The sequence below is a fragment of the Orbicella faveolata genome, unplaced genomic scaffold (assembly GCF_042242905.1).
Source record: "Orbicella faveolata isolate gen_17 unplaced genomic scaffold, um_ofav_v1 contig_27, whole genome shotgun sequence".
Lineage (NCBI taxonomy): Eukaryota > Metazoa > Cnidaria > Anthozoa > Scleractinia > Merulinidae > Orbicella > Orbicella faveolata.
In genome coordinates, this window is record NW_028301555.1 from 1057643 (window position 1) to 1076989 (window position 19347).

The 19347-nt window shown below is 39.6% G+C and overlaps 2 protein-coding genes across 2 annotated transcripts in view; one reads left to right on the forward strand and one right to left on the reverse strand.

The window, feature by feature from the left end:
• Positions 1-3321, reverse strand: part of LOC110045937 (arylsulfatase B-like) — an 11290-nt gene extending 7969 nt beyond the window's left edge. Inside the window, exons 1-3 of the mRNA XM_089296724.1 lie at positions 3012-3321; positions 2654-2740; positions 1631-1842 (exon numbers count right to left, since the gene is read on the reverse strand). Coding sequence (XP_089152850.1) covers positions 1631-1842; positions 2654-2740; positions 3012-3294 — 582 coding nt within the window. The 5' untranslated portion in view covers positions 3295-3321. The remainder of the gene's footprint in view (positions 1-1630; positions 1843-2653; positions 2741-3011) is intronic.
• On the forward strand, positions 3270-17898 carry LOC110045939 (arylsulfatase B-like). The gene is made up of 6 exons (XM_089296730.1): positions 3270-3684; positions 4143-4229; positions 7546-7757; positions 11804-12024; positions 12862-13118; positions 13667-17898. The coding sequence occupies exons 3-6, from the start codon at positions 7699-7701 to the stop codon at positions 13889-13891; spliced, it is 762 nt and encodes a 253-aa protein (XP_089152856.1). The 5' UTR covers positions 3270-3684; positions 4143-4229; positions 7546-7698; the 3' UTR covers positions 13892-17898.
• Positions 17899-19347: the final 1449 nt, after the last annotated feature.

A 19347-nucleotide genomic window follows, 5' to 3' on the forward strand; every position in this document is an offset into this window, starting at 1 on the left:
TCGTTTCAAAATGTTTTTGACAAGTCCTCAAGGGTCTTAAGTCTTGTATTTCCAAGAAATTGAATTTTTCATGAACATCGCCATATTTTAGGGTACCATACCCCCTTAAGACGATCTTAGCGTTCGACTATCAGCAATGAAAGAAGCTAATGAAAGCTGGTTAAATTAGATCAGGTAAACGATTTAATTCAACACAACTAAGTATATAAGTGAACTTTTGCAGCTGATATCGTTCCTTGAGGTATAATAGGCCTGGAAAAAGAATACTTGTTAGCCTTGCCCGTCCTCATTTGAACAAAACTTCGGTTGCACCAGAGCAGAAGAGGCAAAATATTTGCAGCTTCTCACGTACATTTTTTGCCTGTTTTTTGTTAAAATGGAGAAAATCAGTAGAGAAAGTGATCTATGCAAAAAAAAAAACAAAAAACAAAAAGAGGGAGACACCAACAATTTTAGGAAGTAAATTGCAGGCGAAGTTAGCGCATCCGGTACCAAGCCCTTACTTATATATACTTATACTTGTTTCTATTTCTTCCTTAGCGCGTGCGCTTGATGTATGACGTGGAGTAACCTCGCGACGTAAATTACGTGTTCGTGCTCAGTAGGGATGCGCAGTAACAATGGGGCTGAAATTCTTTGATATATTCATAAATCACTTAGTCTCCTCCGCAGCCATTTTTTGGGATGTCACGCAACGCTCCCCCAAAGAAATGGCTGCTCACATCCGAACAACATTCCTCTCACGAAATTAGCCAATCAGCACTTCCGTTCCATTTTTAAGAACGTTTTCGCTTCAAATTCGCCCTTTGAAAGTTGTCCAATCAGAGAATGTTTTTTATCTTTGTATCCCGTCGTGGGAGATGTCACAAACGAACATACAGATTTCCGGCTTTTGCTTAGGGACATCAAAAAACACCGGCGACGCTTGAACGAGCTTTCTATGTAGCTGAAGACTCTTCAAAGTTCAAGCTAATTATTAGAAGCTTTCAACTCAAAAAATTATTGTCGAGAAGGAAGAGTTCTATTTTAACTTAACAAAGGAACTGGAAAATCAAGTAGTTTTGCTCGATTTGTTGACAGCGAGTTCTGAATGCCGCTCTTTCCTCCTGATTTCAATCTGTAGGAAGCGTTTAGCCCCTGATTGACGCTTACAATTTGACATTTCCAGAAAATATATGTTCTCTCATTAGCTGAACATAGCGATGAGCACATGAAGCACTTGCACTTAGGCTTTTCATTTGCATTTTCTTTTCGTCCGTCATGATCGTAACCCGCGAACACCGCCTATTTTTGGAGACGTTGGGCGTGAAACAAAAGCCAGAAATCCCTCGCATGTTCGCACCGCAGGCCTTTTTGCGTGAAAGCTTACGTCATTGACACTTTGCTATTATGTGATTGGTCTGTTCAACAGAGCGCAAACAAACCACAAACACAAAAGGAAAAGAATGTGGTTCAGATGTGAGCAACCGTTTCTTTGGGGGAGCGTTGTGTGACATCCCAAAAAAGGGCTGCGAAGGAGACTATAAATCACTCTGATCCGCTCAACCTAGATTTTCTCATTAACAGTCAACAACCTAAAACACCTTTTGAACGAGTTCCAAAGGATGGATTGTTCGCACATTTTTCTTACCTTTGTGAAAAGGTTTGCGGAGTATGTCCCGTTCATATCCCGCACTGGGGAGGTATTATCCCGAAGATCTAGAATTCCGAGGCGTTCATGTTTGTAATGATCCCCACATCCCGTGTAAAACCCGTAATGCGAGTCGAACCCCCGGTAAGTCGGAGTGTATTTCCATTCAAAGAAGCCAAGATGCCATTTACCAACCATATGAGTGGCGTATCCTGGGAAAACAGAAACAAGTAACAGATCAAAACAGGACATATAACTGCTGGTTAAAATGACGGGGGATAGGCTTCTTGCTGTTGTTATTGTTGTTGTTGTTTTCCCATGTCATCCCCACTCCACTCTCACTTTTCAGGCATGCCAGCACTAGCAAGGGGAGTGTGAGGGAAAGAAGCGCAGAATTTTTTCCTCCTCCCTGATGCTTGCTATTTTGCCCCCAGCCCTCCACCCTCCAATTCCGTCTACTCTCGGGTAAAAAGATGAACATGCACCGTGGAAACTCCCATGTACCCATGAACAGTTGCCCTCATCGTGTTTTCCAGGTCTCAGGACCTTAAATAGCGCCTTAAAATACAGTGTCTGTATATGCTAAATTCTGTGTGTGCAGTGTCTGCAACAGCTGGTGTTCGCCTTTGGTATTTGCAGGGGTATAAGCAGCCATTGTTTCCCTTAAGAATCGAACTATACAGCAAAAATTGAGTATATCAACTTTTGCCAACGTTCAACGTAGGAACAGGAGGTCACACTAGTTTTACTGCTAACAGTCAATAATTCTGATAATCTAATTTGTGTTTTAGACCCAAAGCCACAGCGGATTCGTTTTCTTTGTGGATTCATAGCTTTTTCGCTTCCTGCTTCGGGTCAACAAGCATCTCTGTATGATGAATAAGCACCAGGTCCTTTAGCGGAGGTCTAACGTTCATCTGTATATCAATATTATCACTCCAAGGTACACGCAAGCTTCACGCACTGAAAACCCTGAGCCGGTTCTAAAAATAGAAACAGGGCACGAGTACACTACAATCTTACCAGCCTCTTTTAACTTCTGCGGCAGGGTTGTTAAGTTCAGCGGCATTCCATAAGGTTCAGGAGGTTCAATCACAAAGTGCTGTAAACCTGTGCAAGTAAAACAGAACTCTTTAGTCACAGACAATTCTCAAACTAGCCTGGTTTAGGCTTAGCCCAGGCAGGCTGTTTTGGCAGGCTACTCTTTGAATACCGACACCTCCTGACGTTGCGTGACACAAGTTGAACAGTTATGTCACGCAGCGGTCGAGTTCCTGTTATCATTCAGTTCGCATTGCGTGACAGAGAGGGCCAGAACTGGACGAGATTTATAGATACACTCCTGTTGATAGAAGAGGAATATTCATTATTTCACCTATACCTGTGTGTATGGGATACCTTCCTGTCATGAGGGTACTTCGTGTTGGCGTACACAACGGCTGAACGTAGTAGTTTTCCAGGATCACTCCTTCAGTCGCGAGCCTGTTGATATTTGGAGTATGAATAACAGAACCTTGAAATCCGACATCGCTCCATCCTAAATCATCGATTACAACTAGGACTATATGTGGGGCTTTGGAACTACTAGCGAAATGCAAAGCGACCGAGAGTGAAAAGGCTACAAAAGCGAAAGAACACATAGCTGCTGGCTTTGATCGAGGCATGACGTAGCATGTGATTTTCTTTTGAAAAGTATTTCAATAGCCCCAGTCCCCCTCAAGGTGACTTGACCAAGTGTACCGTCACACAAGCACGCAAATAGATGTTGAAAAATGGGGTTGAAATGTTAGCCTATGTTCCTGTCACTGTGCACATGTTTGTTGACATTTGTACTTTAGGTTGGCGGTCGTCCTTTGCACATTCTGTTGGTGGTTGTGAATGATTTTGGATGGAGTGATGTGAGATTTCATGGCTCAAAAATCCAAAAATCAACACCCCAAACATGGACAAGCTGGCGGCGGAAGGAGTCATTCTGGATAATTGCTCTGTACAACTGATTTGTTGTTCTCCAACGAGAAGTGCCCTTCTCTCCGGCAGATATCCAATACACACAGGTTTGCTTAACACGCTTAATTTGCTGTTTTTGTGACTCAAAAAGGTTTGCATGATTCTCTAGTGTGTCACCCTCGCGCACAAGGCAATATGCATAAGCTTATTTATTATAAGGCTAGCTCCGTGCAGTTAAACTTTCCATTATATAAGCTTAATAACATGGAAACTGTCATGATTTTGTGACCTAAGTTATTGTGGGTATAGCTCAGGAAGGAACTTGTGGCACTTAAATTATATCTTCAAGTCTGTCCTTTCTTGATAGCCTACGTGTGGCTGTACCCACCCCCAGAGGAAAAACGTTTCTCCTCGGGGGGTGGGTACGGCTACACGTAGGTTACTCTCTTGAGTACAGGGATCCAGGTTCATCCAGAACTCCTACCTGGTGCATAGTCATCAGACATTACTGTGGAAAGGAGTCACAGTTACGATATCTCATATTTATTTATATTTGTCTTATTAGGTATGCAGCATTCAATTATACAAACTGAAGAGCCCTTTGGACTGCCACTTAACTTAAAAATCTTGCCTCAGGCACTCAAGAAAGCTGGTAAAGCAAAAATTCCTTTCAGCTTTATGTTAAGTTAAGTGTAGTTAAATAATTATAGCGGAGCTCCAGCTGGGCCACCAGGGGGAGCCCATAACTATAGGAACGGAACCACATGTATGCATAGAAATAGAAAACCATGCAACTCTTTTTTCATGGTCAATGTGGCTAGTCGCATGGATCACGGGGGCATGCGCCCTACGAAAAATGATGTCATGCAATGTGGTGGCGATACTCCAGTTAATAGGTCAAGGGAGGCATGTAGCCTTACTTTACAGCATACACATTTGATATTGGACATCCATATTATGGTCAACTGACACCTGTCAAAACAACGTATCTGCTTACCAGGATCACACAACTGTATAGCATGCTCAAGTTTAGAGCTCATTGAGGTCACGTGTTGTTTTAAAGCTGACCGCTGATCAAGTGCTGGTTTTCAGTTGGATTGCAGGCTCATGTCAGGTTAATTTGTTGGAATCAGGGCTGGGTTGTTTGGAGGCCAGTTTACGCTAACCCAGGATTGAAAGCTAATTAACCAAAGTATAAATTTTGCTTGTATACAAATGTTTTTACTGCTTTTGTTTTGGGTAGATTGAGATTATTCCAACTTAAAACAGAACACCAAACAATATAGCCAACTCTTGCCTTGCGGACACCCCGCTATTATGGACACCCACTATTATGGACAAAATCCGGATCCCCTGTGAAAGCTATAGAGGTTTGACTGGAAATGACTCCTGCTATTACCAACCCTCACTATTACAGAACTACGGACACTTTTGCGGTACCAAGATGACAATTTTATTGTTTTGACTCTCGATAAAGTGGACACAATGTACTTCTCATATAACATAATTATGTACAAATTACAGTCTGCTGTTCATCATTTGTCAAAATACACTTCAAAAGACTTATGAATGTTTATTTTCACATCAGTTCTTTTTCTTGTCTGCACAATAGTCCTTGCTTCACAGACATTGTCTACGTTATTTATTGCGTGTTAAAGGCACCATTTATCTCACACCGCGCTATTATGGACTCTTGCTATTACGGACACTAAGTGACCTCCCTGAGCGTGTCCACTATAACAAGAGTTGTCTGTAAACAGGAAACCTCATTGCAAAGTCACAAAACTCAAATCAAAATTCTCTCTTATCCTGGGTTAGCTTTATCGGGCTCTGAACAACCGGGCCCAGGAGCTCTGCTTTTAGGCTTGGCTCTAAAATCTATATATTAATGTTTTATTAGTCACACTGGTCACTTTGTCTGATGCAAACTTTAGCTTAATATACATACTTGAGTTTGGGAGAGCCCCTTACTTTATAGGAGAGTACAAGATTAAGGTTTTTGCCATTGATTATTATAAAACATAATGATCTTGTGTAGAAGTAGAGCAACCCATTGCTGTCTTCCAACTTTGGAAGATTTCTACATTGACAAATTGAATCCATCAAATGAATCTCTTTTGAACCCCCGTGAATTATGAGAAATATATAAATAAATATATATAGTCATGATACTCGATCAGCATCAAATATTTTTATTGATTACAGCAGGATGAACTATGGAAAATTTTCATTAAAATATAGCTAGGGGGGCACAAATTTGGAATAATCTGCCTAATAATTTGAAAATATCAAAAACATATCACTCTTTTAAGAAAAGCGCAAAAGTTTGATAATATGTACAAAATCAAAGTATTTTACATTGTTGCAATAGTCATGAATGTTAATTACTTCTAGGACAAAACCTCTATAACTATTGCAGTTAGTCTGATTATCCATCTGCTGTTTTCAATAGATTGTAAATTGTAGATAGGGGGTCTTCCTATAAAAGCTTGATTAGAGCTTGCTAAGATCTCCTGCCATTATATGTGTTTTGTTGGCAGATAATTAATTCTAGAGAAATCATTACAAAATGTAGTATAATGGACAAATAAAAAAAAATACTACAGTCAAACTAAGTGAAGCATACCCCTCAAGATTACAGTAATGAATTGATTATTTGAATATTGAACCCGCTAATCGTTTCAAGAATGCAATAATGAATTGATCATTTGAAAATTGAACTCACTAGTCATTTCAAAAGTCAATATTAAATTGAGTTTTTTGAACATTAAACCCATTAGCTGTATTCTTGGAATGACTAGTGGTTGCTAATTTCCACTTCCATTAAACTAAAAATTTGTAGCAATTTTTCTTGCATGTACCATTACGAACAGTGCCCGAGCTAGTTTATAAAGTCCTTTTTGATCTTTCATTCCCAAACTTTTTGTTCATCAACTCTAACCAAAGGAAATCACCACTAGCAAAGATTTATGTTTCAATTTTTGAACTGCATTTTCTCCTTAGTTTCCAACTTTGAGTTGAGAAGATTATGAAACACTGAGGACAGTGTTTGACCACTTTTCCAAACAACATTAAAAGTTCATTAAAATTCTCCACTATAAGTCATATTTTCAACTGTCTTTTCAATGTTTGGAAATGAGCCCAAACAAGGTCTTGAATGTTTGATATAATTCTTACAATAGTGCCTTACATCAGATGGTGCACCAGTTAACTGACATTGTAGACACATTTTTTTGTGGCAAATTAACAATTAAAAGGCAAAAAACACATGTCTGTTATAAATGGTTTACATCATTTAGAATCCCTTTTCTTGAATTTTATCGAGGTCCCTAGAGGAAAAATTATGGTGTAGTGGCTTAATACCTTTCTTCAGGGGACATATGTCATCAAGACAGTTAACTGTACTATTTTTTCCTGCTAAGACAAATGGTAGAGGCGAGGAGCCACAAGCCATACATGTACTTGCCAGGAGGTGAATATCATACTCAAAAAAACAGACTAGCACTTGATAGGTTTAGAGATTTGCACACACCCAATGCCTCTAAGACTTGCATGGGGTAGCCAGCAAGTGTTGATTGCCAATGCTATAAATGTCCCATTTCTCAGTTAGTAGTTTGTCAACCATCTGGTCATTCTGTTATGATACAAACTGAAACTTCCCAGCATCACCACAGTATGTTGCCAATATAATCTGTATCAAAATGTCCTAGACAAAATTAGTTCATTCAGGTGATCTCTGTTCCATGAAACATTAAGGACCAGTAGTAGTTTTGAGTGGCCTGTTGGCCTGATGGTAACTTCTTGAACTATGGTTTGGTGTCTGGTGGTTGAAACATTCTTTCTGAATGTGATTAGTTGTCTCGTGAATAATATAATATAATATAATATAATATAATATAATATCTTGTGATTATGGATACATACACTGTATTAATTGCATAGCATTTGACTTTTTCTTCTCTCTATAGCAAGCAGAAAATGTCATCCTGATGCATAATGTTTCCTCACCCTTATTTCTGTATCTGCCATTTCAATGTATGCATAGACCAACAGAAGCTCCTGAGGAATATGTGGACAAGTACCATTTCATTAAGGACGTGAAAAGGCGACAGTAAGCAGCCATGGTTGACATAGTAGATGAAGCAATAGGGAATGTAACTCAAGCTATGCAGCAAGCTGGGTGAGTGAGTGGACTACATAGCTTAATCATCACTGACAGCAGGAGTTTGTGCCAGGCTTACTTTCACTATGTGTTCTCTTCCCTGGGCATTAGACATTTATATGAGTGTTAAACCCTTGCAGGCCCCCTCTTGAGTCACAAGTGTACAGTAAATGGGTACTGGTAAGCCATCAAACTCTGTTACTAATGGCAACCTGTGATGAACCATCATCTCCCTGAGGAGATAATGTAGCTATACCCCTGGGTGCTTTATGCTATGGCAACTGGGGTAAACTGCAGCAGTGTCAGCAGTTTGAGAAGAGCTTGACTGTCCTTTATTACCATGTCAAGTTACGTTTACTTCTTCTTGGTTAAGATGGAACAGTGATATTGAATCTGTGCTGCCATCATTCAGTAGTCATAGCCTTTAAACCATGACCAATTTTTGAAAATCCCTCCACTCATACTTCCAAAAAATAAACTTTATGCTTGGGTATGTGTCACTGTAGGATGTTCCAGGCTCTCGGTCAGTGGGGACAATCAAAAAAGCAGAAAGACAATAAGTCGGGTCTCACTTGCCACCCACCCACTTTGCAATTGTCCCTTCTGACCGAGAGGCTGAGGTAGGCACTGTATCACTGTGAAGGATATGGTTCTCAAGCGGTTTAGCCAGAATCAAAGAATTTCAGTCATTAATTTGTAAACATTTTAAACTGATCAGAATTTACATGTAGTCTGGGCTACAAATTGACATTACCAAGCCTGCAAATAATTTTTGTCTATAGGCAGTTCATTTGTCAGGACAAGGACCAGTTTTGGGCTGTGCGTGCTGATTAAGGGGCAGTATAATTTTATTTAAGGGCCTTATGCAAAATTGAAAAAAAATTGTGTCTCTTCTGGCATGCAGACCAGCTATTCAAATCAGTATTGGGGTAAAAAGAGAGAGAATTTTAATTGATTTCATCCAGTTTCATGGTTTTTGCATAAACTCTTCATTTAATTACTTTAATGACATTTTTCTGTCAAATTGTTTGCTTGTTTGCTAGTTGAAAAGTTTAACACTGTAAAAAGCCTGTTATTTGATGAAGTTGGCTACTGGCTTATTAAGACATGCAACGCAAATTAGAATTTTTGCTATAAAAGCTAAGCAGGTTTTACTTTCATGTAGCTTTTGTGACCACCATCCAGGTCATTTATCAGAATCTTATTTTTAAGAGCAATACATTGCGAGTGGTATTAACTGGACAAAATGATACACCGTTTTCTAAGAAAGATAGGCTGAATGTTCTTGTTGGGTGGGTGATTGTGCGCCTCTCAAATAGATATTTTTAAATAATATTCCCTTAAAGGGTCAAGTGAAAGAACTTTCTTGCTAAACCATGTATGGTTATAATTTGTTTGTTAGAGTGGGAAAACACAGTTAAAATTACCCTCGTATTTTATGTGAATAATTGTACATCTGTAGATAGTAAACAGTGCTACACAATTTTAAATAAATCTTATTTTTAGAATTAGCAATACCTCTTGTTTTTGCTGTTTTGACTGGGAAAGGGAATGAGCTTTAGTCCCCTGAACATTGGTAGCCAGCAGGTCGTGGGACTGTAGAAAGATCAAAAGAATCTCGAACACGGGATGGGAGTGAGCGAACAATGCCGGCCGATGCGCATTGAAAAACACCCGAATACACCGTCCCAGGAAATGCAAGAAAACGCGAGGAAAACGTTGGAATTCGTGCAATTTTCCACCCATTAACTGAACGGTAAACGCCAGGGAACAAGCGTTTTCTTGAATTCACCGCAACTCACTGTCCCAGAAAATATAAGAAAATTCCTGCGAACACAGGAAGACACGATATTTTCCAAAAGTTCATCGAACGGTGAACATTGGAAAACAAGCGTTTTCTTGAGTTCACGCGCGTTTGCCATCAGGGAAAATGCGAGAAAAGCACAAGAAAACTTCTGAAAACGCAGGAACACGCAATAATTTCCGTGCGTTTACCGAACGGTGAACGCTGGAAAACATGCGTTTTCTTGAATTCCCTTGAATTCGCCGTCTCGGAAAATACAAGAAAACAGGAGAAAACTTCTGTGAACGCGGGAATGCACTATGCTTTCCGTACGTTAACCGAGCAGTGAGTTCTGGTAAACAGTGTGTTTTCCGAAATTTCACGGCATTTGCCGTTCCGGAAAACAAGGGAAAACGCCGGTTTTGAATTGTTAACCACGGGATGAACGTGAAGTTTTACACCGGGAAAACATCTGTTAACACAGGCAAACAAGACATTCGCCAAGTGTTAACAGACCGGTAAATTCCAGAAAACAGGCGTTTTCCGGCGTTCACCGTAATGGTAAACTACCGGATAATGGAACGAATACTCAAATTCCCCGACAGCAAAACAACTGGAAAATCTTGGATTTTCCGATTGGTGAATACCAGTAAATGTAAGCAAATGCCACGTTTTGCGTAAATTCACCGCGCGTTTTCTAAAAGGTAAACGCCACTTTTTTTGCCGTGCCAGTCTGGTCGGACAAAAAAAATTGGTTGTCGTTAGAAATCAAAAAGACACATTTGAGACATTTTGGTATTTTAGTGTAGACACTTCGCCAAAATATTGGTTGTAAATTCGAAAAGTTTATAAGTCAACTGAGTGTGAAATTGCTACTAGCACCAGCAAGGGGACCTTTACATTACTTCTGGTGTTATTTTACCTGTTGAAAATTCACAAATTTACAAACGTTTATACCCCTAGTCACAAAAGCGTTTCCAACGTAACAAGTTTCCCAAGACGTCTAAGGAAAACGGGAAAAGCGATGAAACAATCTCCCGCGTGGACATTCAGAGACTTGAAAATTGGCTGAAATGAATTCTTCGACTTTTTCTGAAAGCAAGTTTCCCCTGGATGTTTTTGGGGTCAATTGAATAAAAAAATTGCGTAATTATTTAAAATGTGGAATTGGAGGTGGTCGTGACTGTATAGCGTGACTAATCTGTACATTCACGCTTTTCACAAAAACATTTCTATGGTACGGAAACTATATTTCAACCACACTGACAGACGTAAAAAAAAATATAAGAGTTAAAAATTAAACTGATTTTTGATCATACGGACTAGAACAACATTTGGTTACGTTTTAGAGGTTTTAAAGTTTTTGAAAGCGATTGCATTCAGATAAACGAAACGTGAGTATTTGGGCCGTGTATTCAATTTCCATACTATTATAATCGGGTCAATGTATTACGACTGAAAATTAATTCCACAGCACTTGGTAGCAACAAACAACGAGTAATTACATAAGACCTCAGTTTTTAGTAGTTTTTCAGATGAACGTAATTCAGACTAAATGGGGCTTCACGATCTTGCACAACGCCACCGCAAAATGCGTAAATTAACATGTAGGGGTTGCGCTAATGTGATGTGTTTACATTTCGGCATAATTATAATATTTGAGACGACGTACTGCGCGTGATCAAATTCTTAGAATTGGAATAAAAACAAAACCGATAACAAAGCTTTTTCGCGTAGTATTGTGTGGCAGTATAACAAAATAACTTGTCCCATATTCGGCCACAAATTTCCAGTTAAAATATTTTTCATTTTAGCAGAAATACCCGGTCAGAGTGTCCGACCAAGCTAAGCTTTTACCTGTCAAAACCTCAAATTTACCGGACAATTTTCCGATGACCGACTGTTATTTGTAGGCTTGCATTAGTATGGCAACTTTTATCGAAATGACTGAAGTACTGTCAGTGGTGATAGATAATTCTAGTATATTTATTATCCTGTAAGAGGGCCACTAGTTTATTAGTATGTACATACTATTTTGTGTTACCCTCGTTAAATAAAGACTTAAGCACTACAGGGAATGGTTTTTGGTGTACACACGAGTTAGGATAAGGTTGCAGCATAAAATTCAGCTGTACATGGTCTACGTCACATGGGATGAGGATTTCCGAGTTCTAGTGGAATAACCCTTCCTAAAAAGTCACAGGTTATTAAGTTCCCTAGGAACATAGCCAAAGCAGTGGTACTGAATGAAGTGTTCCTTGTACTTGATCTTCTCTCGTAGTCTGTGGGAAGACACCTTAATGATTTTCACCACAGATAATGGTGGTATTCCAGTCCACGGTGGATATAACTGGCCCCTCCGTGGACACAAAGGCAGCCTTTGGGAGGGAGGGCTCAGGGCAATAGGCTTTGTTCATGGAAAAATGCCACAGAAGACTGGAATCAAGTGCACAGAACTACTTCATGTGACAGACTGGTACCCAACTCTTCTCCACATAGCAGGTAAGCTTTCAGTCAAAGAGTATATAATTACCCTAGATTGTTTTACAGACTTTCCTGCCACTTAGTGTTTTTTGCTATTGCATTCGCGGAGGTCACGGGTTCGAATCCCGTCGAAGCCCTGATTCTTTCAGGCTTCTTCTTTCCAATTGCTTAAATTGGAAAATTTACTGCGATGATCATTCTTCACTTTCATCTACAACCGCAGTTCAAATATGAATTATTTCATATATTCTTCACATCATTTCACTCCTCACGGGAAGATATGAACTCGACTAATTGACCTCGCTCCCAATGTGTGGCTTCATAGCTCAGTTGGTAGAGCATCACACCGGTATCGGGGAGGTCACGGGTTCGAATCCCGTTGAAGCCCTGATATTTTTCAGGCTTCTTCTTTCCAATTGCTTAAATTGGAAAATTTACTGCGATGATCATTCTTCACTTTTAATAAACAAGTGTATCATCAAAGAGTTACTGACTCTTACTGTGCCAGTCAAAAACCCGTGAACACTGTGATTTGATTCTGACAGGTCAATTGTGCACGTCTTATTCACAATAAAGTTCAAGACACGCAAGCAAACTTACAAACCACACACCACATTACCGTTTAGTCAGGTTTAGTTTTCTCATTCCTAATTGGCTTTTGCCTTGCTACACAATAACATTTCATAAATATTGCTGGTATTCCCAGTTTTCTGAGTTTCGCAGTACATTCTACGAGTGCTCGATAACAACTACAGGGACATTGAAAATCATCATTGAGCACCATTAAGTTGCAAGATATTGATATTGCGTTTCTTTGGAGTAATTTAACCACTAGAACACTTCCACATTTTAAAGCGATTACTGAGAAAAACTCTTCTGTTCCTCCACTGGATGGTTTCAACATATGGCGCACCATATCTGAAGGTGCTCCTTCGCCAAGAACAGAAATTCTGCACATTGATGTAGCACCAAGCTCTGGCAAACACTATAGGCCTAACAGCTATGAGGGGATTGCAATTCGTGTCAATGACATGAAGCTGTTAATGAGCATACCTAATCTAACATGGTATAAGCCCCCGGAAATGTTTCCTGAATACCGGCAGCAGGATCAGGTATAATTTTCATGCTCCCTCTATTCCATACAAAATTACCTTTAAATGCATGGTAGGAAACCTGAAAATAACAGTTTAATAAGATAGAAAAACACCAAAGAGATAATGATAAACCATAAAGGAACAAGGAGGCTAGGGATGGAGAAGGTTAGCACGGATTACAAACGACGAATTTGAAAAATTGAGGCTAAACTTTTCAATGTGCGCAAAACGTGACTGAGCTCCTTTAAACTATGATCAGTTCTTTTCTATGATTGCTTTCATATATTTTACATATTACAGGTAGATAACTGATATAACAACCCTTGCACGTGTGGACCATAAATCCCTGCCTCTCATTATAAACAACATACCCCTGGATAATATGGAAGGAAAAATTGAAATTACAGTACAACGGTGTCTGAGTACATTTTTTGACTTTTTTTTCCTGTACAATCTTCTCCAGAATTGAGACTTTGGCTCGTTTATGGTACCTTGAACTTTGAGATTGCTCTAGATTATCATTCTTGATCAACCAACCAGTATTTCTTGTGTAACTTTATTGGCAGGATGTGGGTGACAGTTCCAGAATAAAAGTTGCACTTTACAACATTACTGCTGATCCAAATGAACATGTAGACCGGAGAGCAAAGTTCCCGGATGTGGTGAAGAAATTGCAAGATAGAGTGCAGTATTACTTCAAGGGGATGGTTCCTATCTTGAACGAACCTTCGGATCCGAAGGCAATGAAAGTGGCAAAAGAGAGAGGGTACTGGGGCCCATGGAGAGGCTAAAGTGGAACCGTAGAGAGTTTGTCATTACACCGTTATCTGATTGCATTTCATCGGATTGCAGTTCAAGAATTTCACGGAAGATCTTGGAAAAGATTTATATACCCTCTTTGAATGTAATCCATAGTTTGAAACATACCAAGCCGAAACATGTGATGTTTACACTATAAATTAGAGCACTCCAGAATCGCCGTAATTATGCGCGAAAAGCTGCTCCCGTGGCAGCTAACTTCTCCAGCAACAGGTGAGGGTTTTCTCCACCCAATCCGATTTTCCTCCCTCCTGAAAACGAACATTTCTTACCAACGACTGCTGTCTCTTGGCTTACTACCACTAACTTATGACAGGGAAATCCGAGATCTTTTTTTTACTTTATAATTATTTCTTGAGCTACTGAAGTAAACCTTAATCGGATTGTTACTTTTGTTATGCATGGCGGTTCTCACACTCTGGACCCTACCGACCCTACCCTTGTGTTAAACCCTGTTTGCTTAAAACCCCTTCTTTTCAGGATTCGTTAACAGAATTGTAAAACCCTGGAAGTATTTGCAAACTAGCCTCTCCTGAAATATTCTTGAGACTGAGTATCTTTAAGAAATCTCTGCGTGCTACCTATTTTACCCTACTGGACACAACTTTTGATGTAGACATGCCATGCACCTGGTTCCTTTCTCGTAACTGCTCGTGCCACCAAGCCTGCAAATAATTTTTGTCTGTAAGCAGGTCATTTGTCAGGCCAAAGACAAGTTTTGACCAGACAAAAAGCCAGTCTGGTCGGATAATTTTTTTTCTGTTGTTAGAAATTAAAAATAAGAGACATTTGAGACATTTTGGTATGTCAGTGTAGACCCTTCGTCAAAATGTTGGTTGCAAATTCGAATTGCTTAAAAGCAAAGTCAATTGAGTGTAAAATTGATACTAGCAACAGAAAGGGGACCTTTACATTAAGTCAGGTATTATTTTACCGTTAAAAATTGACAAATTTACAAACGTTTGTACCCCTATTTTGCCTTCACTCACGTGACCACACGTGTATTCCGTAGTTTTCCGCGTATCAAGTTTCCCAGAAAACCACGGGAAAATCCCGCGTAGACAGCTTGTCAGTATAAAAACTCACAATAGCATTCAGAGACTTGAAAATTGGCTGAAATGAATTCTACGACTTTTTCTGAAGGCAAGTTTCCCCTGAAAAGTTTCGGGGTCAATTGAATAAAAAATTTGCGCAATTAGATGAAATTCGAATTGGAAGTGGTCGTGACTGGTGACTAGTCTACAAAGCGTGACTGATTTGTGCATTTGCACGCTTTTCACAAAAACATGTCTACGGCACGGAAACTAATTCAAACTACATTGAATCACAGACTTAAAAACACCTATAAAGAGCTATAACTGATTTTGGATCATACGGACTAGAAAACATTTGGTTACGTTTTAGAGGTTTTGAAGTTTTTGAAAGCGATTGCATTCAGATAAAAGAAACTTGAGAACTTGGGCTGTGTATTCAATTTGCATAATGTTTCAATCGGGTCAAATTACGACTAGAAATTAATTCCACAACACTTGCAGATAACAAACTATAAGTAACAACATAAGAACTCAGATTTTAGTAGTTTTTCAGACAAATGTAATTCAGACTAAATGGGGCTTCACGATCTGTCACGACACCAGTGCAAACTGCGTACATTGACACGAAGCTTGAATGGTAGCGCTGATGTGGCATGTTTACAATTCGACGTGACATTTGAAACGATGCACTGCGCGCGATAGAGTTATTTCTCAGAAATGGAATAAAAACGACACTGTGATAACAAAGCTTTTTTCCGTAGTATCGTGTGGCAATATAATAAAATAACTTGCTTCATATTCGGTCACAAATTTCCAGTTAAAATATTTTTCGTTTAGCAGAAAAGCCCGGTCAGACTGTCCGACCAGACTAAGCTTTTACCTGTCAAAACCTCAAATTTACCGGACAATTGTCCGATGACCGACTGTTATTTGCAGGCTTGTGCCACTATTTGTAATTTTTTTGTAATTTTATTGGGATCTTTGGGATTGTAACTTTATTGGATTTCACATGGTCGGAGATTGCCCCTCGCTTGGGTAACATGCTCCCTTCATGCTAACCCCTTTGGTCTTTGCTTAATATATATTTATTGTAATTTATTGTAATGTTGAAATAATATTCCAACTCGACCTGAATAGAGGACCCACATGGAAATCAGCTGGGGCTGATGTGGCAACCTTGCTAAATGTGTAAGTTTATTTATTTAAATATTGATTCATTCATTTATTCATTCATTCATTCGTATATTTGTGTATCAATTTATGTTTTTATATATTTACGAATATTTATAGATTTTGAGTTTGCAATAATTTCATTTTGTGTTCTGCCATTGTGTTGAGTATAAGTTAAAATAAAGCTGTTTTGAAATACTGTTTTACATCTTACATTCTCCTACGGTTTAAGCGAAAGTTATTGTAGAATTTAGGTCAAAATAAACATCAAGGCAAAGTCCTCCAAACGTTTTTCTATTTTGATCCATTACGCCCACGCTCGTAAGCATCTAACCGTCTTCGTGCATCTGTACTCTGAGGCTGAGGAGCAACTGAGTCCATCCTCCCTTTAAAAGAGACCAAGGCTAATTTAGATGAAAATCTGACTTTCTCTTAGTTACTAGACGGATTTTGTTCTTCATCCAGCGTTGGTGGCCGCTATGTATCTTATTAGTACTAATTTTTGTAGCCATGGATTAGAATAGAGCTATGTGTACCATTGGCATAAAGTTCTTGGGCCTCTAATCAATTTCTAGGGCGAGCTCGATGTCAGTGAACGGGTCTTCTGGAGGGAGATCCGTTTGTCCATCTAAGAGGCCAGAGATCCTGGCTTTCTTCCATCCTTTCGCGATGTGTCGTACACCAACAGGACTACTCAGGTGGCTGCAAAGGTCCACCAACTAGACTGCATGAAGTGGTTTTAGGACTGTTAGTCGCGGATCCACATTAATATCAGTGCTGTCGCCTCCCGATTCTATCTGCTGCTTTACTTGACTGTTAAACTACTGTTTATCATCTGTAGGCATGCCATAGAGCTTCTACACATTATACACAATACGCAGACATGTGTTTCTTCATTCAATTGAGAAAACAAGAAATATAGGAGGTTATTAAAGTTTGCTGGAATTTTGTTGTCGCTTTAAGTTCGCGATTTTTTAATAGCGAAAATCGCGAAATTAAAACGACGCCAAAATAAGTACCAACAAGGTAACACGGTATCTGTGGGATTGATTCCTGGTCGCAGCATTGGAAACAAACTAGCGAGCATGTGATTCAAATCAAGGAGTACATTATTAACAATTATTCACCGAAGTGGAGGTGAATGTGCTGCCTTTCTGCTGTGTGCAGAAAGGCAGCACTTTGGACTCTTTACGCCCAAGGTAATTTAATTCGGTCCTTTCAATGCGTCAGGAACCGTTCAGAGGCTCGTAGAATTAGTCCTTTCCAGGCTTGGCCCAAATTTAAACTGACCGGTTACGACCCAGTGCTACAATTGTAGTTTCCTGCCTTGGTCTTGTCATCTCAGTCGAGATGTCAGCATGGACTCTAACAAATGCAGTTGTCAAGCAGTAGCCAGAAGCTTATAGGTAACTCGTAGCTTGGGAGCCTCTTGGATATACTCCTACCCAAAGATATTCACTTAGAACATTGCGGAGACAAAAATTTCCCAAGGAAATAGTAGCAGTATAACTCATATAATATAAGGACAAGAATAGGCGATCTAATCGCCACAGAAAAAGTCTTTTGCTGTAAAAAAGGTTTTCTCAACAATAGGAATTGAACAAATCTGTTGATACACTTCTGTATCTTCTACACCACAGTTAGATCTTGCCCTTCTACTGAAGAAAATAAAAAAGTACACGTACGAGCCACGATAAGGGATAGTGATGATTTCAGGCTCCTCAATCGATGAACATTTCCTACAATAAAGTAAGACTTGGTTTAAAAATGGAAAAGGTTCAGGATCATCCTCTTCCTTTCATGGTTGAAAAGGTGTGGTGCTCACTCTTTTTTTTTTTTTTTTTTTTTTTTTTCAATGTTAATGTTATTTAAGGGTCGATCCTCCTAAGCCTCACGTCGGGTAAAATACCAAAACTTCGGGAGCTTTCAGCCATGATAGCAAATAATTCATACCAATTTCTAGCAGCCTTTGCTAACCTGTTGCAAAGAGGTTTTTCATCCACCTCAATTTTTTTCGTAAGTGAATGACTCCACTTGCATTGAAAATCCACAGAAACGTTCTTTGAAAAGAATTAGAAAAGTATAGACGAGTGCAGTTAGGCTCTTTCTTCATGGCATTTTCCGCAATAGTCCATGACTGCGGGTCAACTAATATACGTTTTTCAGCAGAGTGTCAGGAACAAGGGAGCCCCCTAGAAATGGCGGAATGCTCCTTTATGTGACTCAAGTGGGTTAACTTTAAAATAGAGGGGGTAAGTTTCTAAAGAAACTGTGGTACTGCGTCGGTGGGGAGTATAACAAGATAATTTGGTTTTATCGACTGGGTTGATAATGTGAATTGGCCACCGTAAAGAGATTCGAAAGCTGACGTTTCGAGCGTTAGCCCTTCGTCAGAGCGAAATTAGTGTAACAATGCGGTTCATTCGCTCCGACGAAGGGCTAACGCTCGAAACGTCAGCTCTCGAATCTCTTTACGGTGGCCGATTCACATTATCAACCCAGCTGATAAAACCAAATTATCTTGGTAACCTTAAAATAGTCATGTATGAGCAAAACGGGAACTACAGAGCAGTTAGAGATGTCTGTCAGTGGAATTAACTGCTAAAAGTACGAGAAAACGGGCCTGGACACGGCATTAGGCTGATTTCGCAACAGGACGGGAACGTCGGATGACGACTACAGGTCGCGCGAAATAACCTGGATTCTGTTCTAATTTGACCATATTTGGGTATTTGTACTGCGCGCGCGGTCGTCAAGTGAAGTTCCCGTTCTCTTGCTAAATCAGGCAATTGAAAGCTCATGGACCCAAAAAGGAGAAGTAAATGTACATCTAAGAGTAATCACAGTTGTAACACACGTATTAACTTACCAGAAGAAACATGTCACAAGGGGCTGTAGAGTCTCCTAAAATGTCTAATACAGGAACGTCAGGCTGCACGCGCGAGGAAACGCGCCTAGCAAAACTTACTGCTTAGGAAAGAGTATTAATTATTAACTATTATAAAATAACCGAGCTACTACGCGCGCTCTCATTGGTCGATAGGTGTGTTTAGATGAAAGTACGTAAACACGGTTGTGGTGTTTTAGATTCGCGCGTATTTTTGAGAATTACTTTATGAAAGCAATAGAGCATGTTGACATAGCCCCATCTAAACACTCGAGTGGGGGGGGAGGGGGAGGGGGAGGAGGCTGGGAGAGATCTCCACCCTCCCCGTGTTTAGATG

What these genes read in the sequence shown, in the direction of transcription:
- LOC110045939 (XM_089296730.1), top strand. Translation starts at nt 7,699, where the DNA reads ATGGTTGACATAGTAGATGAAGCAATAGGGAATGTAACTCAAGCTATG. An exon ending in CAAGCTATGCAGCAAGCTGG is followed by an intron (nt 7,758 to 11,803) that starts GTGAGTGAGTGG and finishes CTTCTCTCGTAG; the next exon opens with TCTGTGGGAAGACACCTTAA. An exon ending in AATACCGGCAGCAGGATCAG is followed by an intron (nt 13,119 to 13,666) that starts GTATAATTTTCA and finishes CTTTATTGGCAG; the next exon opens with GATGTGGGTGACAGTTCCAG.